The 22,364-nt window shown below is 46.1% G+C and overlaps 1 protein-coding gene across 2 annotated transcripts in view; it reads left to right on the plus strand.

Moving 5' to 3' along the window:
* GALNT17 (polypeptide N-acetylgalactosaminyltransferase 17) overlaps positions 1 to 22,364 on the plus strand; it is a 426,893-nt gene that overhangs the window by 318,686 nt on the left and 85,843 nt on the right. For both annotated transcript variants that reach the window (XM_057696027.1, XM_057696029.1), the window contains exon 6: positions 10,992 to 11,109. In XM_057696027.1, coding sequence (XP_057552010.1) covers positions 10,992 to 11,109 — 118 coding nt within the window. The remainder of the gene's footprint in view (positions 1 to 10,991; positions 11,110 to 22,364) is intronic.

The following is a 22,364-nucleotide window of genomic DNA, read 5'->3' on the forward strand; positions in this document are numbered from 1 at the left end:
CTCCTTCCCCCAAATTGTATTTTTACTGTTCCGCAGCTGCATGTTCCCAGAAATCTTCAAAGCGGGACCACTTATTTTGCCCAGCGCGAGAGCTCTTAGTTGCTGCCGGTTTTCAGTGATCTCATCTGGGAGGCAGCAGAATACTTAGGACGGTGTGGGATCAGACAACAGCAGGTTGCACCTAACTCCGTACCTCTTTGCATGTGTCTGCCCTTGGCCAGTTTGCTTAACCTCTAGCCTCAGTTTCCTCAGCTGGAAAATGGGGCTAATCATACCTAACAAATAGAGCTGCTTTGAGGATTAGAAGTAATTCTGAATTGTCCTCCTGCAGCACCGGATACATCTACTCGCTCAGTTGAGATCGCTGTTGGCCTGGGTGATGCGATGCCTGTCGGGTTCTCCTCTCCCGTCCCTGCTCTGTCTTCTGGTCACTTTAGCAAATCAGTGTCTGTGCCAGAGGGTGACTGACGAGGGTGACATCCACATCAGGAACTTGTGTTTATTAGGAAATGGTGTAAAAGAACTCATGGTATGTGAGGTTATAGCAAAAGGCACTGAAATCAGTGCATTTTTGATTAACCAAGCTACTTATTGCCCAAAAAGGTGCTGATAACCCGCCTCCCCGCCCAGATACCCAGTGCTAGTTGTGCTCTGAGAACGGGATTTGCGGAAATTCATGCAGAGACAACTTCGGGGATGGCATTGAGCTGTCTACATTTTTCCTACAAATGGGGCCTTGGTGTTAGATGTTCAGCTAACAGGCCTGGATATTAGCTGAGGCAGAGCTGGGACCAAGGAAAATTGCAGGTGTTTGAGTTTGAGGACAAAAAAAGGCAGCGAGGCCCAAAGAAAAGAGAAAAGAGAAAACAAGGTGAGCTTTGGACCCCTGGGTCCTGAACCATCAGCCAGACATGCATTTGGAGATGTGGCCACGGTGGGGGGCAGGGGAAGGGTAGCTGGGAGCCCCAAGACCAGCAGGAGGTAAGGGGTGGGTGGGGCAAAGCAAAGGGCAGACAGACACTCCAGCTCCTGTACCCTCTGTGGTGACCTAACCGCCAGCCAAGCTGTGACACGCACACACCCTGGTACCCGGGTAGGAGCAGTCGCTGAAAAGGGGAGGAGGGAAGACCCTTCCAGATGGGAGCTTTGTTCTGAAGACAGCTCATCCCCTTGTCCACATGCCATAGATTCACAGGCTCCATTTTCTAGCTCCTTCTTTCCCCTGTGGCCCTGGAGTCTGCTCTTCCCACTCCAACAGCCTCGCTCATGCATGTAGATCTATAGATATATAGCTATAACTCCATAGCTTCAACCAGAAACCATTTTTACTAAGGAACAACAAAAAGTTGTGTTTGCTTTGCTTTCCCACTGGGATGACCTCCTAGTGTGTTTTTATCTCCTTAAGTGCTTGATACTTAGTCTAACAAATCATCCTCGATCACCTGGTAACGCTTGTTGACCAGATGAACAGATGCACAAATGAGCAGGCACACTTGACCCCTCCCGTGTGGCGAGGATAAGGCATTGAGCTGAACAGGTGCCGGGAGCAGCTGGGAGGTGGGATCTCACACGCATTCTCCTGGACTCCGCAGGCAGAGGCACACACTCTGACCTCAGGGCTGAGAGAAGGTGACCTCGGGACAGGCTGGGCCATCTGTGGGGCAAGTGTCCTTCACCTGTCACTGCAAGCCAGACAGCCATTTCTCTTGGGGCCACTGTGACTGCCCCACTCTCTTCCCCGGGGTGTTTTCACACACCCACCCCTGATACTGACCTCAGACTCACACCTTTGTACCATATTGTATCCTAGACTTTCTTATTTCTCTTTCCTCCCAGAACTCAAGCATCCTTCACTGCCTGGCTCATTCTAGACCTGAAATATCTCCTGGAGCAACACCATTTGCCAGGATACTCCCTTACCAGCTACTCCCTCCCTGTCCTCCTCTCCCTCCATCCTTCGTCCTGCTGCTTTTCTTTAAAGTTCTTGATAACACCTCACACATGCTGAGTACACTGTCTTGCACGGAGACCATCTGTTTTCATCATCTTATCAGATTCTCACCACAATCCTATTAGGGCTCCAGGGCAGAGTCTCATGCCCAGTTTACCAATGAGGAGACTGAGTCACAGATGATTGAATACTGCCCAGCAGGACATTTTTTTTTTCAATTTTTATTTTTGTCTGCATTGGGTCTTTGTTGCTGCGCACGGGCTTTCTCTAGTTGTGGTGAGCAGGGGCTACTCTTCGTTGCGGTGCATGGGCTTCTCAGTGCGGTAGCTTCTCTTGTTGCAGAGCACAGGCTCTAGGCGCACGGGCTTCCGTAGTTGCAGCACACGGGCTCAGTAGTTGTGGCACGCAGGCCCTAGAGCACGTGGACTTCAGTAGTTGCAGCGAGTGGGCTCAGTGGTTGTGGCACATGGGCTTAGTTGCTCAGCGGCATGTGGGATCTTCCCAGACCAGGGATTGAACCCGTGTCCCCTGCACTGGCAGGTGGATTCTTAACCACTGCGCCACCAGGGAAGTCCAGGACGTTTAGATTAATGAGCTTCCTCTGAGCCCTGGGCCCCCGTGTCCCCACCCATCCTAGAGTAGTGAGCACCTTGGTGCTTGTGCCATTTATCCCAGATTGAAAATATGGTGTTTGGGCTAAGATTGGAAGTAGCTTGGGACCTTCTCTCTGGAGTGTCAGAAGATCTGGCTCCATGAGTAGAAGGTAAGGGTGAAAGATAGAACCACCCCTCCAGTCTCCTGCCTTCTGTTTAACCGCAGTTGGAAAAAATCTGGGTTCCCATTTACAGTGTAATATGACAATCAAAGGAAGCTTGGGGATTGCTGTCATAAGCACCATATTTTTTATTGTGGTAAAATACGTATACAATTTACCATTTTAAGTGTGTAACTCAGTGGCATTAAGTCCATTCATAATATTTTGCAACCATCACCACTATCTACTTCCAGAATGTTTTCATCACCCCAGATGGGAAGCCTGCACCCACGAAGCAGTCATTCCCTACTATCCCCTCCCCCCTGCCCCGGCAACCCCCAGTCTGCTTTTTTTTTCCCAGTCTGCTTTCTATCTCTATGGATTTACCTGTTCTAGACATTTCATATAAATAGAATCCTGTTGCTTCTGTTACTTGGCGTAATGTTTTCAAGGTTCATCCATGTTATAACATGTCTCAGAACTGTAATCTGTGGTATGGGTGGACCGTACATATTTTGTTTATCCATTCATCCATGAGGGACATTTGGGTTGTTTCAGCCTTTGGGCTGCTGTGAAGGATGCTACTGTGAACATGCATGTACAAGTTGTTGTTGGAATACCTCTTTTCAGTCATTTTTGAGTGTATACCTAGCAATGTGGCTGGAGCAGAGAGAGCAAGGAGAAGCCCAGAAACACAGACGGTCTGGATAGAGCCTTGGAGGTCACTGTGAGACCCTGGCTTTTACTCTGAAGGAAATGGGGACTCATTGGAGGGTTTCCAGCAGGGGCATGGCCTGATCTGACTTCTGTTTCAGTGGATTGTTGAGAGTTGACTGCAAGAGAGCGGGGTGGAAGCCTGTTAGGAGCCATGGTGGTTATCTAGGTAGTATGATGATGATGGCTTAGGTTACTTGGTGGCAGTGAAGATGGTGAGAGGTCCTCAGATCTCAGATGTACAATATTTTGAAGGTAGAGCCATAAGGATTTCTGACCAACTGGGGCCAAGGCCAACACCAGGGTTTTTACCCCAGCACGTGGAAGGATGGAGTCGACATTACCTAAGATAGAAAAGATAGGTAGGACGGGTTTGAGTGGAAGGAAAGTTAAGGATTCCTTTCCAGCTGTGTCTGAGGGGTCACTTAGACATAACGAACATTTCCTTGTGGAGGATAAAGGCTTGTCCATCACTGATTAGGTAATTGGATGTACCAGTCTGGAGTTCAGAGGAAGGATTCAGACTGGCATGTACCTTTGGAAACTACTGGAATATAAATGCTATTGAAAGCCAAGAAAGCAAACGTGATCACTCAGGAATGAGTGCAGATGGAAAAGAAAAGAGATCCATGGGCTCTGCCCTGGGGTCCTCCTACCGTGAACATCAGAGAGCAAAGGAAGAGTCAAGAAGGAAGACTGAAAGGGGCATCCAGGAAGACAGCCGGGCATGGAGAGCCTGCTTGCAGGGAAAGGGGAGGCGCCGCTGTGTCAGATGCAGCTAGGAGCTCACACGTGATGAGGACTGAGAATTGGCCATTGGATTTAGGATGAGTCATCTCTGACCTCGACAAATGCACTTGCCGTGGAGCGGTAAGGTGAGAGCCCGGTTGAGTGGCATAGGAGAGAACTGGAGAGAGGGATCAGAGGCATCAGGTATAGACAGCTCTTTAAAGGGTCTTTACTGTAAGGGGGAGCAAGAAATGAGGAGAGGCAGCTGAAAGGAAGTGGATCAAGAGGGTGAAATGTAGACTGTGAGCCAGGGATGAGCCAGCCCAGAAGAGAAGATGATAATGTACAGTGTTGTTCTAAAATGTATCGCAGGTTTTTATATTAAGATGTGATGAGGGCAACAGATCAGGAGATGATCGCCATTAAAAGGAGAGTTTGTTACTCACAGTTTCCAAGAGAAGGGGACCTGCCATGCTACTCAGGGCCATCCTGGAAAGCACTGGGGTGTCTAGGAGGAGGAGGAGTGAAGAGAAAGCTTGAGCCTTAGTCTTTATTGTGGTTTCTTCCAGAAGTAATGGGTGAGGCAATGTAAGCATCTGATCTGGCTTAGGATTGGCCAGTTGGGATATTCTGGGGTGTAGGGGCTGTCTCCAGTTATCTTGTTCCTGGCCCTGGTATGATCGGGGTAGAAGGCTATTGCCTCCTGGAGTGTAAAGACCAGATAGAGGAAGTGGCTGGGAGTCCTGGCTCTGAGCTGGTTAATTTGCATGGGAAAGACATGCTCTCCAGTGGGTCTTTTGCTGTCTCTAAGAACTGGCCAGCCCTGAGAGGGGCGGTCTCTCCCCGTCAACAAGACCACAAGTGCCGAAGCATCCGGAATACAGAAAATAGGAAAAGGTAATTTACAGGTGTATTTAGGGGAGGGGGGATTGCGGGAGTGAGGTCCTTGAGCAGCACGAGAGGAGGGGTGGAGGGGTTGGCCTCTGCTAAGACCACGGGCAGTTCAATTACAGCAAAAGGATGGCAGGCGGGTGACCGAGGCCACTACGCGGGTGGACGTTGGAGGTGGGGACATTCGCTTTTCTTTGCTGCTTTCTTAGGGAAGCAGGAAGGAAAGTCGTTGGTTGAGAGGGAGGAGGGGGGAGGTGGCGTGGGGGGTTTGAGGAGGGAGGAGAAGCTGGGACAGAGTCTTCCAGGAGTGGGAGAGGAGTAACTCGGGGCCCGGAGCAGGATTGAAGGGCACCACTGAGGACCCGCCGGACACACACAGCCCTGAATTTAAAGAGAAATCAGCCTGCGGAGAGTTGCGCTTCTCAACATCAAGGTTTTGCCAACACAGCGAAGTGGGGGTGGGGAAGCCAGGGCACTCTTACAACGACCAACCTCGGCTTTGAGCTTGGGGGGCGGGGACAACGCAAGAGGAGGGGCTCTGCTGTCAAGGTGGTGGGGCCAGTGGACTGCAGGTCCCAGTGGGGTGGAGGGAGGGGTGGATCCAGTGAACTTGGAGGTGAACTGGAACAGTAGGGCTTGGATGAGAGAGTTGAGTGCTTACCGCTAAAGAGCACAGATGACTTTTGTTTGTTTGTTTTCTTATTTTTGTCAAGGTGTATTTTCTGTAAGACATATGTCTTCATTTTTTACAACATAATTTTTTTCCCCCGGAAAAAGATAAATGTGTTTTGAGGGGGTGGATAGGATTTGGGCAGACAGAGGTGGTCTTGTGGAGGACATTTCTGGAGAAGGATGTCCAGGCATAAACTGGGACACGTTTCCTGAACAATGAGTTGCCCAGTGTGGTCAAGCCATGGACTGTACACGGCCAGTGGCAAGAAAGGTGTTGAGGAGGGCAGGGATGCCAAGGAAGGACTTGTCCTTAACTCAGGAGAGAGTGGGACGCAAGTGAGGGGTTTTGAGGGTGGACACAGCTAGAACACAGATGGGCCCTTTGTCCCCGACGAGGAGAGGAAGCAGTGACATGGACAAAGCTCTGCATATCTGGGTGGAAATTCCTGGGCCTGCGGCCCTGTCTTCCCGTGTCCCTCCCTCCCTTCTTCATCTCTCTCTCTCAGCTGGACCTGTTGTGTGTTGCATATATTCTTTGGAACAGCAACAATAAAAGCGATTATTTTTAATTTCTGTTCTTCTCCGTAATGGAGCTGTTAGACTTTGGCAGATCCCTTAATGTGATTATCCTTTTTGAATGAGTTCAAATTGAAATGTTTGTGCTGATGGTGGTAATCGCAGTGGAGTTTGGAGAATGAGGCTGTAGGCTCACATCCCAGGAACTCATCACCACAAAGTGCCATCTACTGTGGTGTGATGGGCAGGTGGGGATAAAACCTCAGAGAGGAAGTGGGGCCCCAGTGGGCTCTTGGTTTTGCTTGTAAGAACAGGTCTGGCTAACCCTGCCACCCGTGCAGCAGGTCCCAGATAGGGCCACGTGGGGGCTCTCTGTTGGAGACCTGCTTCTCACAAGAGGAGAGGACAGCTGTCCATCATCAACCCAGAATGCAGAGCAGTCATCCCACCGAGCGCATCAGCAACACTGGCCCAGCCATGGGTGAGGAGACACCTTTTTTTTTTAAGAACTTCTAAAAAAGTAATTAACTAATTAATGCTGCATTAGGGCTTTGTTGCTGTGTGTGGGCTTTCTCTAGTTGCAGTGAGTGGAGGGGGCTACTCTTTGTTGCAGTGCGCGGGCTTCTCATTGCAGTAGCTTCTCTTGTTGTGGAGCAGGGGCTCTAGGTGCACGGGCTTCAGTAGTTGTGGCACGCTAGCTCAGTAGTTGTGGCGCACATGCTTAGTTACTCCACGGCATGTAGGATCTTCCTGGCCCGGGGCTCAAACCCGTGTCCCCTGCGTTGGCAGGCAGATTCTTAACCATTGTGCCACCAGGGAAGTCCCAAGAACTTTTACTGAAATATAATTGACATACAATAAACTGCATGTATTTAAAGTGTACAATTTGATATTTTTTTCTTATTAGTAATGTATATATGGCAATCCCAATCTCCCAATTCATCCCACCCCAACCCCACCCCGCTTTCCCCTCTTTGGTGTCCTTATGTTTCTTCTCTACATCTGTGTCTCTATTTCTGCCTTGCAAACCAATTGAGGGGATATGCCTTTTAATTATTTACTCTCCACACCGACCAGTGACACAACCAGTGACCTGCCTGACCCTTGCCCTGCTCCCAGCATGGTGGGGCAGCCGCAGAGTCTGCTGTTTGCAGGACTGGGGTCTTGGCTTAGCCGGGAGGCCGTCTCCCGGGGAGGGGGCTGATCTCCCAGGCTGCTTCCAGCCCCTCCTCTGCACCATCCCTGTCAAGCTTGACCTCATTCGAGCGCCAAGACATGTACCAGCGCCCAGGCACCCTCTTGACACTGTGGCAGGTTTTTGACCGTGGCCTTTAGGGGACCTTTCCACATGCCACCAACAACAGTTAGGGTCACACGCTCATTCCACCTCTTTGCTGTGTGAGGACCAGCCTCCTGCCCTTCATCTTTGGGTTCTGACAGCCTGCCAGGATGCAGCGGCCTGTTGGCTGTGGCCTCTTTGGGGGGCCTTGTGCCAGCCTGGGTGGGTGCTGTGGCCTCATTTTAATGAGAAGGCACTAGGGGACCTCTCCGTCCTGTCATGGGGAATCTTAGGGCTTCTGATGTGGAACCTGGTGGAATACGCCGAACAGAGCTGGGAGCAGCAGGTCAGGACCCAGGGCGACTCATACTTTGAATCTGTCTCTTCTATCCACTGCAGCCAAAACATATCATCCAGATAAAGCCAGTTATATGAAAACAGGCTGCATGGTGGCAAGAGATGTTTCCTAAAGGGCGGTCGGAGAGTATCTAGAAGGAAGAAGCAGCCTGTGTCCTTGACAGTGAAAATGCTGTGCTTTGAATCCTTCCCTCCCTCTCTTCCTCTTCCTCCTCCCCTTCATCTTCCTCCCCTCCCTCCTCCATCTCTCCCCTTCCTTCCCTCCTTCTCTGTTCATCCCTCCTTCCCTCCCTTAGCGACCGCACACTCCCATGCTGTCCTTGGCTTCTGGTTCAGGTCAGCTGGTTTGTCCCTGGGGCATCACGGGGCCCTTCCCCACCAGGCACAATCACCCAGATCTGTTGCACTCATTCATTCACTGAGCAGTATCTAGCTCTGCGTCAGTAAGGTGCTTGCTCTTGGGAATACACCGAGAAATTAGAGGGATAACTTCTCTGCTCTTGGAGACCTGACAGTTCAAGAGGGAGATGGCTCCACGGGATGGTTCTGCTCATACGAACACAAATTCCTGAGTCCCATCTCTGTAAGTCTGGTTGCATGGTCTGGGCTGCACCCAGGAATCTGCATTTCCTAAGGAGCCATCTGGGGGATGCTGGTGTAGGTGGATGCTGAGCCAATCGCAGAGAAACATGCTTTTCACCCATGGGGCTGTGCCCAGAGCCACCCCTTTGAGAGTGTTTGTTGACTGCTGTGCCCTGTGATTCTCACTGCCCTGCTTGCCCTTGAGGGATTAGAGGGTATAGCTTCTTGGAGCAGGATCTTAATCCAATACCTGTCAACACTGGGAATTTTCAGACGCTGAGCTTAGGAGTTGGAGAGATTGTTCTAACGTCTCAGAATTTCTTGATGTGCTCAGCAGTGGCTTTCTAGAATACTGAGGTGACACCAGCGCTCCCTCCCGTTCTCCCTTCTCTGCAGACTCCCTCCCTCCCAGGACCGCATGTCCCATCTCCAAGCACACATGTCACTGGCATTTCTCCATCACTTGAGTGACCCAGGCTTGTAACTCTCCCAGAGTGAATCTTCCCTGCAGTTTGCCTCTTCTGGTTGTGTGATAAAACATCCACCCTCCCCTAGATCGTAATTGGGGGGGTGGGGGGAGGGAGAGAGATGTGTCATCATCCCCATTTGGTTGCAAAGAACAGAAACCTACCTAACACACACAGGTTAAGTCAAGGAGGACAGATCGCAAAGACATAGGGGGCTTGCACATCCCGGGGGGGTGGAGAGTGGAACCAGACCTGTCAGAGATGGGCAGCGCAGACACCAGGCAGCCCCCCACCCCGTGGTCTTACACCTCCACAGTGCATCTGGCTCCCTCTGCTCAGCCTTCCTCATGCAAGGGGACCATCAGAGCTGCCCCCAAATGGCAGCCTGAGCCCTACAGAGAGATGAGACCATCCGGTTCTGGCTCCCAGCACTGTCTCGATTCCAAGTTTCAGAAAAAAAACGTAATTTGATTGACGCTGTTTGGAATCAGTGCTTATTCCTGGTTCTATTAAGTGAGATGGGGGCTGGGCTCACTTTTGCCTTTTCCAGGCAAAGAGTCAACTGCTTCTCTCCGTGGGGCCAGGGGCTGCTGGAAATGATTGACAGGGAGGCGGTTGCTGTCTTGGTGTAGCTGATACAGTGTCCTGTGTCTGTAGGCGTGATTGGTGTGAGATTCCTGGAGAAACGTGGAGGGCGAAGGAGCATTATTTATTGAGCCCCTGCTCTCTCTGCCCTGGGCTCACTGCGTATCTTTTCATAGTGATACCCTGCAGAGACTTAACTGGGACCCAGAGGGTCCATGAGCTTCACACAAGTACAGTTTTCCATGGCAGCACCCGCGTTCGTCAAACTAGGTCCGTTCAGCTCTGAACACTCATCTTTCCAGTGAGCCCCACTGCTGCCACACTGCGTGGGTACCAGGAGGTATCCCACGGCATCAGAAATCTAGACGTTAAGGTCAAAGTCAAGCACGATCTAGTGCTGAGGTCTATAGTTCAGCTCAAGAGAATCCCACCTGGTAGCTACCTGGTGGCCCCTGGGGAGGTTCATGGCGCCTCCTGTATGAGACCTCTCTTTTGCCCAGGAAGGCATCTTAACAGCGTTTCTGGTGTTTGGCAGTCTGGGGGTTTGCTGGCTCCTTCACGAAGCCATTTCTGGAGAGTGCAGTGAAGCAGAAAGGCTAAAATGAAGGGCTTTGAAAGTTGGCTGGGTCCTGACCTCTACTCTGTGATGCATGCCAGGTTGCTAGCTCTCCACGGGCTTCAGCTGGAGAGGTCCTCCCTCCTTCACACGACCGTGGAGGTTTTTGAATGAGAGAGTACATGAAATGTGCTTTGCACTTATGCTGGAGACATAGTAATTACTCAATAAATGGCTGCAATAATAATAGTAATAATAATAACTTAGTTGCTTGAACGCAGGAAGTATGTTGTGTGTTTTTTTACCCCCTACAACACCAGTAAAATGCCTTAGAGGCGGCATCTTCTCCTCCTCTGCCTCCTCCCCCGCCCCCGGCCCCCTCCTTCCTCTCCTCCCCTCCCCCTCCTTCCAGTGAGATACAATTGACATATAACATTGTGTAAGTTTAAAGTATACAGCGTGTTGATTTGATCTCTGTATTGCAATAAGATAACCACCATAGCATTAGCTAACACCTCTAACAGGTCACATAATTATCGTTTCTTTTTGTGGTGAGAATATTTAATTAATACTCTCTTGGCAACTTTGAAATATATAATACAGTATTCTTAACCATAATCACAGTGCTGTGCATTAAATCCCTAGAACTTGTTTATCTTCTAACTGCAAGTTTAGACCCTTTGACCAACATCTCCCCAATTCCTCCATCCCCAAGCATCTGGTAACCACCAGTCTACACTCTGTTTCTGTGAGTTTGACTTTTTTGGATTCCAGATATAAGAGAGTCCTACAGTATCTGTCTTTCTCTGACTTGTTCCATTCAGCATGATGCCTTCAGGGTCCATCCGTGTTGTTGCAAATGGCAGGATTTCCTTTTCTCATAGCCGAGTAATACTCCATTGTATCACATGACTATCACTTCTTCCTCTCTCTTGCAGGACACCAGCCATGATTGGCTGCTCGTTTGTGGTCAACAGGAAGTTCTTTGGTGAGATTGGTCTACTGGACCCTGGGATGGATGTGTATGGAGGAGAAAATATTGAACTCGGAATCAAGGTTTGTGACTTGGCATCCTTTCTTCATAGTCTGTTTGTGTTTGTGAGCAGAACTGCCTGGTCATTTTTGATGTGTATGTAAAGCTTCGTTAGCCGGTGAATGACGGAATCATTCACCCCGCTTCTGTTCCTAAAGACGTTCCAGCAGGGTTATCACCCCTCCTTGGACAGGGAGACCCAGGCTTTCTCCCCTTGAAAGGTTGAACAACTTGTCCATGTCTGGGTGACCCAAGCCGGTGATTAGCTAGACAGTATGGTTCCTACTCCCATCAAGTTTCATTCTCTCCTTAAATTTTCTTAATGTTAAATCATCTCCTTAAATTAGAATTTCTATCCTACATATTTTGACAGTTCATGTACATCATAGAATCATAAGATGCCAGAGGAGAGAAGGACCATGTTCTGTGGGAATCTCCCGTTTCTCATAAATGCTTTTAAGGAGGATGATGGAGGATGGGGAAGAGGAAGAAGACCCAGAATGGACCTCTTGCTGGTCCCCTGTCCAGATCAGCTCCACTGCTACTTATTTTATTTTTTAAATAAATTGATTGATTGATCGATTGATTGGCTGCGTTGGGTCTTCATTGCTGCACACAGGCTTTCTCTAGTTGTGGAGAGTGGGGGCTAGTCTTCTTTGCAGTGTGCAGGCTTCTTATTGTGGTGGCTTCTCTTGTTGTGGAGCACCAGCTCTAGGTGCGTGGGCTTCATTAGTTGCAGTATGCGGGCTCAGTAGTTGTGGCACACAGGCTTAGTTGCTCCATGGCATGTGGGATCTTCCCGGACCAGGGATCAAACCCATGTCCCCTGCATTGGCAGGCTGATTCTTAACCACCGCACCACCAGAGAAGTCCCAACTGCTGCTTATTTTATCTACTGAGTTTTGCTTAAGATTCTGTTTGAAAAATGAATTTCACTATAAAAAAAAAAGTTTATATATTGATGCATTCCAACTTCTTTATTTTAGAATTAAGATAAATGAACCCCAGTGAGGGGTGGGGCTGGGACTCCTTTAGGACCTGGTAACCACTTTACTGGTACATCTTTCTTCACACACAAAGAGGGGGTCCTGGGGGATGCCCAGCTGGGGTCTCTGTGTCCCTGCTGCCCACCCCCCGTCCCCCGTGTCCTGAACCTTTGCATTCCTGAGTCCCTGGGAAGTAGGCTTGTTAGAAATGACTCAGGACACAATTGTAAGGTTTAAGTTTATTGAATTTCTTCTTCCTTCCACTGCTGGAATCTCTTTTTTTGTTTTATCAGGCAAGTACCCAGTGCAGAACCCCTACCCCCAATCAAAGCCTGCTCTCTGTGTCAGATTTCACTTGTTATCCCTAACTGCTCAGGGCCTTTAAGACACCCCATCACCCCCTCCTCTGCACTTGAGCCCCCTACGTGGAATAAAAGACTTCATGTCCTCATGATGCAATGAACGTCCAGGCTGTAGAAGCAAAGAGGATGGTGGGGACTTTCCCTGGATCCTAAAATCACTCCTTTTTGGAAACTGCAGACTCTTCCTGTGCTTTCAGTTCCAGGCTGGGTTCTTTCCTAAATGGGATTTGCATAAGATTTCTTTGAAAGACCAGCAATTAAAAAGCCCATGAATATGTTATCATAGCTAATATACTCGGCATTCATCCATTTGAAATTTAATTGAAGGAAAAGATTTGGCGTGTTGAACTTGGCCCATAACTTCAATTTCTGCCCTGCTCCCATCTCCTCATCCCTCCTCATGCCGCTCTTTTCCTTAGTACTCATCTGCTTGTAGCATGCCAGGGAATTGCCTTATTTATTACGTGTATTGTATTTCTCTACCTTTACTAGCTAGATTGCAAGCTTTATGGGGCACAGATCTTTATGGTGCTCACCTTTGCTTCCCAAGCATGTAGAACCATGCTTACCACGTGGCTCAATACTATCTGTTAGGTTAATGACTGATTGAATGCCTATAGGGACCCAGCATGGGTGGAAGCAGTGACATCATGCAGACAAGCCCAATGGTTAAATGGGAGGTGATAACTTGTCCAGGTACTTATTTGTGAAAGGCAGGAGCTGAAAGAAGCCCTGCATTGAGATAGATAAGCTTTTAAAATTTTTAATAAATTTTATGGTAATTTATAAAACTATATGTATATTTATATATATTTATGCAATTATTAATATTTATAGCATTTTGTAAATTATTATTTTCAATCATTTAATGCTTTTATTAAGAGAGATTTGAATGTCTCTCTGTGCTGTGAGAAGGAAGCCTGTGGAGGGTAAGACATCACCAGCAGAGGGGAGAACAGGATGATGGATGGAGCGCTGTCTCTACGGAGGCAGGGGCACAGATGGAGGGCACACAGGAGGGACCCCCAGATTTGATTGCCATGGCAGGCTGTGCTCTGGGGAGAACAGAGGTAGTGACAGTGGCACCCACTGCTAAGGCTTGCTAAGACGTTTGTCTCCCCACGCTTGCGAAGGCACTTGCTTTGCAGTGATCTGGACCCAGGAAAGGTCTGGGTGCCAGGCTCTGCCAGGCTCCGTGTTGACGGTGGTGACAGTCCTGCGTGGCCGCCCCACCCCTGCAGAAGGGGAGGGGCTTGTCAGTCTTGGCCCCAGAGCAGCCCAGCCCAGTACAGCACAGCCCCTGTACCACCAGCTTAAGGCCCACGAGTTCCGCTCCGCATCTCCACGGGAACGGCTGGAGCGATGGGGCCCAGAGGCTGCTCTCTGACTTGTCTTCTGCGGGGCAGCTGGGTGCCTGGCTGTTCTCCATGTCTTAGTGAAAGCGCTGGATGGATGGGGCGAGGATCCCACTCTCACGTGCCATCACCTGTCTCTTATCCCAGGCACATCCAGCATCCACGCTGGAGATCTGGGAATGTGTGTGCCTCTTACTTCCCACAGGCCACATCGTCCCATGAACTACAAGCTGACTCTCCAAGAAGCCTTGGTTTTCTGTGGGTTCTTAAAGCAAGAATTGACTGCTGTTGTGCCATAAAGGCCAAGGCCTGGGTCCAGGGTCCACGGAGCCACTGTCTGCCCAGTAGTCTGTGTTTTCGAAGTGTGGTCCTTGACCAGCAGCCACCTCCTGGGGCACTTGCCAGAAATGCAGGTTCTCAGGCTCCATCTCACACCTACCGACACTCTGGGGAGGCATCCAGCAACCTGCGTTTTCATAAGCCTTCCTGATGATTCTGTTACACACCCAAGTTTGAGAGCCCCTGGTCTACACCCAACCTTACCCAGCTTCCTGACAAATATGTATCTATTTCAGAAAAGAACACAGGTGAGAGTCCACTTCCTTCAGGGCCCTCCTTGAAGAATACATTATTAAGAAAGCCATTCCTACTGCTTGAAAAAAATCAGAGCTTTATGTGATATATACACATATATACACACATATAATTGTATAACTTGTACACACATACATTTATACAAATTAACCTTTAATAACCTATAAGAAATGACATAAAAGTCCATGCGTTAGTTAAGTGGGGAAATTTTCGTAAGAGAACACTTATCTTTTCTTTGTGATTTTCTTTGACTATGAAATAGGTCTATCTGTGATCTAACTATCCTCTGACATTTTTCATTACTTTTTAATTCCATCCTCAGTAATTAAAGAAGAGGAAGAATAGAAAGCCTTACTGTGGTTCAGGGGGAAAAAAGCCAGCAGGCTTTACTCTAGGGCTGTTGCTTGGATGAAAGGCAAGCTTGCCTGTGACCAAAATAATCAATACAGTGGAGGAAGAAAAAAAGAGCTTTCCAGGGCTAAGAAAATGAATGAGATCAGAAATTGAAAGGTTTCATCTTGTTCTGAGTAACATTCATCAGAAACTATTAACAAGGCATGGCATAGTAACATATCTAAATGGTAAGAGGAAAAAAAATTCTCCGAGGAGAAAAGACCAGATAGATTACTTTTAAGTGGTGTAAAATCAGACGGCTTCAGGTTTCTCCAATATATCCGTCTTCTTTGGGAAGAAAAGGCACTGTCTTATTCTAAACCCTCACATAAAAGTGACACACACCACTGCTGAATCCTGTCTGGCAGCCATTCTGAAAGGAAAGCAGTAGAAAGATGCTGTCAGATCCGCAAGCCATCAGAAAAGATTAGCTCATCAGGAATCTCAAGGACTGAATAAAAGGCAGAATTTCTGTGTGTATACATTGTTGTTGAAAATATTTTTGAGACCAACGACTCATGATAGAGGTTAAGTCAACAAGGGGGGGTGGGGCACAGGTGTCATAACCTTCTTACCTGGCCCAGCCCAGCCCCCAGGGCCTTCCTCTCAGTGCAGCGTTTGCAGGAGGCTCCACAGCAGTCCCAGGGAAAGGGTTCAGACTCATGTCATGGTGAATGATGATGAGATGCAAAGGATGTATGTATTTTATTTTACACCAGGCAAGAAAAATGCTGTTAAAAAAGCAGTTTGAAGTGGGTGCTAAGATTGCTGGTGGCATAGTTCATGATGCCCCTGGACCCCCCCATTGTCCTGAGGAGGTGGGGACCCAGGTGGGCCCAAGCCTGGCATCTCTGCCATCTTGCCCAGCCCCGTCCACTGGAGCTGAAGGTACCGAAGACCTGCATGGTTGCCTGCAGGCTCAGGCTTTCGTAGTCCCTGAGCCAACTGGGATAGCTTCAGCAGTAGATTTGAAGGCCTGCCTCCTTCAAAGGGCTTAGAAGTTACAGGCTGTCTGGGGTGGCCAAAGCCCCAGGCCCCCGGAGGAACAGGGAATCTCCCACTCCTACTCTTTGCCCCATTTCTTGTTTTGTTTGTTTGTTTGTTTGTTTTTCTCCCCACCGTGTATCTTGTCTTTAAGAAGCTGGTGGTATAATTCAGTGTGAGTCCAGGGGCCTGATAATCAGGGGGACTGATGGTATATATACAGTCCTGGTCTGACTCTGAAAGTTCAAGAATCACAATTACTGATGTCTGAGAGTGAAGATGGATATCTCAGCTCAAGTAGAAACGTGAAACGGCTCTGACAAACGCTGTTGATTAATGCTTTGATTCCCCACCCCAGCCACTACTCTGTCCATGAGCTTTGGGACTCGTCATGCAGCATCCATCTTAACCACGAAAGGTCCACCCTGCCCTATTGGAGACCCCTGACATCCAGTTCCCCAATGTCCAGAAACCTCTTGTGACCTTCATCTTCCATTTAGAACTCTTGGGTTCAAATCTGCTACATCTATTGAATGTTCTGATTTGGATAATGGTCACTCCTGGAGGGGACCAGACCATCAGTTCTGTCTCATTTTCCTAATCCTTAGATTACATGAGTCTTTGGTTCTCCCTTCCCTGCTGGCGTCGGTCAACTCTGACTGTGGGAATGTCCTCATAGGGCAGAGTATACCTGTGATAAAATTCAGAGCAAAACTTCCTGGTCTAGTCTGGAGATAGAATAGGCTTTGGGGTTTCACAGACTGGTCTTTAATCTGGATGCATATATTTCAGGTGGCCAACAGTTCAATTGAATGGTTTTGGATATAATGGGGAGACCTGTTGAGAGCCTTCCCTGCTCTAGCAGACGCTTTCACTGGGAAGACCACAGTAGACAGATGTGGTCTCTATCTCCATGAAATTTATGGTCAGGCAGAAAAACCACTCATTTAACAATTAACTACCAATGTGATGAGTGTGAAAAGAGAAGACGAGGGAAGAGTATAGGAGAAGATAGCAAGGGAATATAAGCTACTCTAGGGAGTTGGGAAGCACCTCCCTGAGGAAAAGATGTTGAAGACTTGAAAAAAGTGTTGAAATTAGATAGGTCAGGAAGGCACAGGAGTGGTGTGTAGGAGCAAGAATATTCCAGGAAGTTCTAGTTATGTTAGATGATTAAGTTCTAGAGATCTATTATACAGCATAGTACTTATAGTTAATAATGCCTTGTATACTTAAAATTTTGTTAACAGGGCAGATCTTATGTTAAGTATTCTTTTCAAAAAATGTTTATTTATGTATTTACTTATTTAATTAGATATAATTGACATCCATCACTGTGTAAGTCTAAGGTGTACAGTAATAATAAACAAAGAGTGCAGGAGATGTTTAGAAGTGATGTATAAGTTTATAGCATAGATTGTGGTGATGGTTTCCCAGGGGTATACTTATCTCCAAACTCATCAGGTGGTATACATTAAATATGTACAGCTTTTTAATGTCAATCATGCTTCAATAGAATGGTTTTTAAAAGAAAAAGGATATTTCAGGCCAAGAGAAAAGCATGTGCAGAGGTTTGGAATTCTGAGAAGGAATGTATTCCAGGAACTGTGAGGTGTCCCAGGTGGCTGGAGCATGTAAAGGGAGAGGAAAACATAGTGGCAGCAATCTTGAGTGGCATCTAGGTATGCAAGACTTGTAAACAAGAATTTGGCTTTTTCTTAAGGACCACTGTGAACATTTGGGGGAAGAAAAGACATGTGATATAAAAGACATATCTTTGTGTGTGTGTGTGTGTGTGTGTGTGTGTGTGTATACATAGTCCCATATTGTACCCGTAACCCAGATCCTCTGGAGGCATTTAAGGGGAGTGAAGTTGTCTGATTCTTTTTTGAAATAAGAGGATCATTATGACTACCATGTAGAGAACAGATGATAAAGCTGGGTGGACTCAGAGAAGGGACAGTGAGAGAGCCTGGACTATGGTTGGGGCAGTGGGAGAGAAATGGACAAATTCAGAAAGCAGAAGAGACAGGATCTGAGGATTGGGTGTACAGGGGGGGATGAAGGCAAGTGGGAGTCAAGGCTAACTCCCAGGTTACTAGCTGGGACAGCTGGGAGATGCTGGTGCTGTTCTCTGAGATGAGGAGCACCGTTGAAGGACGTCTGGGAGAAGGCAGAAGATGATGCTTTCTGTTAGAGATGTAGTGAGTCTGCATTCCCGACTCCATCCAGCTCATCCAGTAGGCGGTTAGTTGTGTGGAGATTATGCTAAGGAGAGAGCATAAAGCCTGAGATAGACTTGAGCATCTTTGGTACATGGATCATATTTGAAGTTGCCAGAGGGAACAGGCTGCATAGAGAAATGAGAAGAAGGGATACGACAGAAGTCCAGGAAAAAGCAACATTAAAGGTACGGAAGGAAGAGCTGGTAAGGAAACTGAGAAGAAGGGACCCAGACTAAGAGAAAAATCTAGAGGTAGTGAATTTCTGGTAGCTGAAAGAAGAGTGTGTATACCTATCCAAGGCAGGCATGGAGAGGAAGGGATGGATCTGGGTACCATTCAGGAGGCATGATGAACAGGACCCGGTAGATGATTGAACGTGAGGAATGAATGAGAGGGGGATGTGGGATAACTCCCAGGTTTCTAAGCAACCAGATAGATTCACTTAGAGAATACTGGCAGAGAAGAAGGTCTGAAGGTGGGAATTCGAAAAGTTCCATTTTGGAAACGTTGGGTTTGAGGAGTAACAGTCCTCTGTGACCTGGCAGTGAGATGTCGAGGGAACATAGGAGTATGGGGTCCCAGCTGAGAGTAGGAATTGGGATGGGGTTTCAGGATAAATGTGGGGTGTTCACCATCCCACTCTGGGATCCACTGGACAGTGGGGCTTAGGGTTTGGGCTGACTTGATGGAGCTAGGACATGGTGCTTCCTTTTATGATTTGAGCCCATGGCTTACAGCAAATAGTAGCCATAGGTGCTACCCCTAAAGAATTAAAGAGTTAGGAAAATAGTGGGTTTTTTTTTTTTAATTGAGAACTCTTCATCTTTTTTTCTGAAATGTTCTGGGGAAAAGATTTTAGTTTTTTAAGATGTTTAGAACTGTAGCATCTCTACTCCAAACTCCAATTTCATGCAAGTGTGTGACTTTCCAGCTGCTCTTCCAATCCCACTGCCTCTGCCTGTTTGCTTCTGTGGCGCCTCCCAAAAGGAGATGGTGAGGCCACCACTGGAGCCACAGCTCATGAGCCAGCTACCTGTAAAGATTTAAAATCTGCAGTGACATCTGTCTCTTCCAGCTTTCCCTGCTATGTAACATACACCCCATGGTGCAAAATGGTGCTTTGTAGGATACAGAAAGAGCAGGAGAAAGTTCATCAAAACAGAGTTTCTGGCACTAGATAGCAGGATCATTTTGCTTTCTATATTGAAATATATTGCCATCCTCTTAAATAAGAAAAATAGACTCGTGTAGAAAGCTGAGAAAACACACATATGCATGTACACACACACACACATACACACACACTCACAAACACACGCCCCAAATAACTCTTCCCTAAGAGAACTTCCGAAGGACAGCCAACAGCATGATGTCAGTTGTAGAATAAAATAGTTTCCACAGAGTTTCTAAAATTTCTTAATAGTAATTTTGTACAGGCTGGGAATTCCACCCCTAGTGGATGAGGGGTTTAGATGATATTGTCTCTTGTTATTTTTTTCCCCTCAAAACAAATTGGAGAATGAAGAATTGTCATTATATCTTATGTTAATTTCTCTTATTTTTATTCAACATTTTATTATGGAAAACTTGAAACATACACAAAAATAAAACAGTCTAATGAATCCAAACGTACAAATCATTCAGCTTCAACAAGTAGCAACATTTTGCTGTGTGTTTTTCAGCTACAGCCTCTCAGCTTTTAAAAAGCAAATCCCCAAACATCATATCATTCTGCCTATAAAAACTTCAGAGTGCGTTGCCAAAATATAAAGACTTTTTTAAAACATAGGCTCAAAACAAATTTGCACATAGTAAAATTCATTACCCAGTTCATATCGCTCAAGATATTTCTCAAAATTCTGTGAGATTTTCTCAACAACAAAAATAACAACAAATGCAGTTTTTGTAGACCTTTCTAAACAAGGTCTACAAAAATTGCATTTGCTTGATATGCCTCTTTTTAATTTTTCTTATTTTTAATTGAAATATAGTTGATTTACAATATTGTGTTAGTTTTATGTGTATAGCAATGTGATTCAGTTATATATATTTTCAGGTTCTTTTCCAGTATAGGTTATTTCAAGATATTGAATAGAGTTCCCTGTGCTGTACAGTAAATCCTTGGTGTTTATCTATTATATATAGTGGTGTGTATCTGCTAATCCCATACGCCTAATTTATCCCTCCCCCACCACATGCCTCTTAAGTATCTTTTAATCTATAACATTTCCTCTCACCTTTATTTTTCTCATGTCATTCATTTACTGAAGACACCAAACCATTTGTCTTGTAAAATTTTGCACAATCAGGACTTGGCAGATTGATTCCACTTAATGTGTTCAACACGTTCCTCTCATCTCCATTTTCTCTAAGCTGTAATTAGATCCAGAAGGTTGATCAGACTCAGTTTCCTTCTTTCTATCACTTCCTTCTTTCCCGCAAGAACGCTTTAGGTGATGCTATAAACTTCATATCACATAACATCAGGAGGTACATATACCATCTGGGTGTCTGCCTTTCAGTGATGTTAAGATTCAACCATGGGTCCCTGTGTTTTCAGCCTGATTCATCCATTATGAAATTCCCCATCAACCTTTCACCTAATGGTTTTAGCAGCCACTAATGATCATTGCCCAGATCCATTATTTCATTAGGGCTTACGAAATGGTGATTTTTGAATTTTACATTCATTCTGCATTGCTAAGCCATAGTTCTACTAAAAAAGAACTCAATGTCATCAACTATTTGGATACTCTGAAATATACTTCAAATAACAGTTGAACAGTTTATTTAAACAGTTTTAGAATAATGATTTGGTGCCACAGCAACCTCCAGAGGTGACCAATGGGCTTTTTTCCAGTCATGTTATTTTTTTTAAATATATTTTATGTTTCTAAATACATTACAGTCATTATTCATTTTTTGCCCATCCTGTATGCGTTTTTATTAAAGTCTTGCTTAATACAGTAAAATGCACAGATTCTCAGTCTTCGGTCTAATGGGCTTCACAGTTACATACATCCCAGTAATCGCGTCCCCAGACATGACACTGAACACTTTCTCTGCCTGAGAAAGTCCCTCGTTGCCACTTTCCTATCTTTTCTCTCTACACCACCCGCTCCAGGCAACCATTTTCTGATTTTTATCACCATAGGTTAGTTGTGTCGGTTCTAGAACTTCCCATAAATGGAATCTTTTAACTAATTAATTTAATCTAATTAATTTAATCTAATCTTTTAACTAATTAATGTTTTTGAGATTCCTGCATGTTGTTGTATATATATCAGCAACTCATTCCTTCTTGTTGTGGAAAAGTACCCCGTTGTGTGAAAATCCGATCATTTGCTTATTCATTTTCTCGCTGAAGGATAGTTGGGTGCTTTCCAATTTAGGACTGTTATGAACATACACGTTAAAGTCTTTTTTGGACATAGGTGTAGATTCTCTTGGGTAAATACATAAGAATTCAATAGCTAGAATGTAGGGAAGATGTATGTTTAACTTTTTAAGAAGTGGTCAAACAAGTGTCTAAAGTGTTTGTACCATTTTCCTCTCCCACCAGTATTGTGTGAGAGGTCCAGGTGGCCACATCGTTGCCAGTATTTGGTATTGTTGGTATTTATTGTGACCAATCCAGTAGGTTTAAAGTGATACCTCAGTGTGGTTTCCATGTACACGTCCTTGGTAGCAGATGATATTGAGCATCTTCTCTTGTGCCTGGGGATAATCTGCACATCTTCTTCTGTCCATTTTTAAACATTGTGTTGTTATATTTTATTGTTTATTTATAGGGATTCATTATATGTGTTCTGGGTATGATCTTTTTTTCAGATATACATACTGGGATTATTTATCTCCAATCTGTGGCTTGTATATTCATTTTCCACTACGTTTTCCTCTGGAAGCTTTATGGTTCTAGCTTTTACCTTTGGGTCTATGATCCATAAGCCCTGAAGAAAACAAAACAGGATATCTTGAGGTGTGCAGCACTTTTTGGACTGGATACAAAAAAAAAAAAAATTAACAATTTTTTAACAAAGTGATCAATTGGATTTAATCAAAATTTAAAATTTCAGCTCATCAAAACGTAACATTTAAAAATGTATAGGCAAGACACACACTGGGAAAAAATATTTACAGTGCCTGTATCTGACAAAGGAATCTTATCCAGATTATATATAACAAAACCTAAATGTCAAGACTAAAATATAGCAAAACACCTGAACTTTGCAGAGCTTCCTTGCTTTCTGGCCCAAGGGGTTTCAGTCTTGTCCTATATATTTCATGTCCCAAACTAGAATCAGCCATTTCTCTAAGGACCCCTGATTCCTTCTAGTGGGAAATTAGAGACCAAAGTCTTGTCAATGAAGGTGCTTGTG

This window comes from Hippopotamus amphibius, chromosome 9 (genome assembly GCF_030028045.1).
Source record: "Hippopotamus amphibius kiboko isolate mHipAmp2 chromosome 9, mHipAmp2.hap2, whole genome shotgun sequence".
NCBI classification, from domain to species: Eukaryota; Metazoa; Chordata; class Mammalia; order Artiodactyla; family Hippopotamidae; genus Hippopotamus; species Hippopotamus amphibius.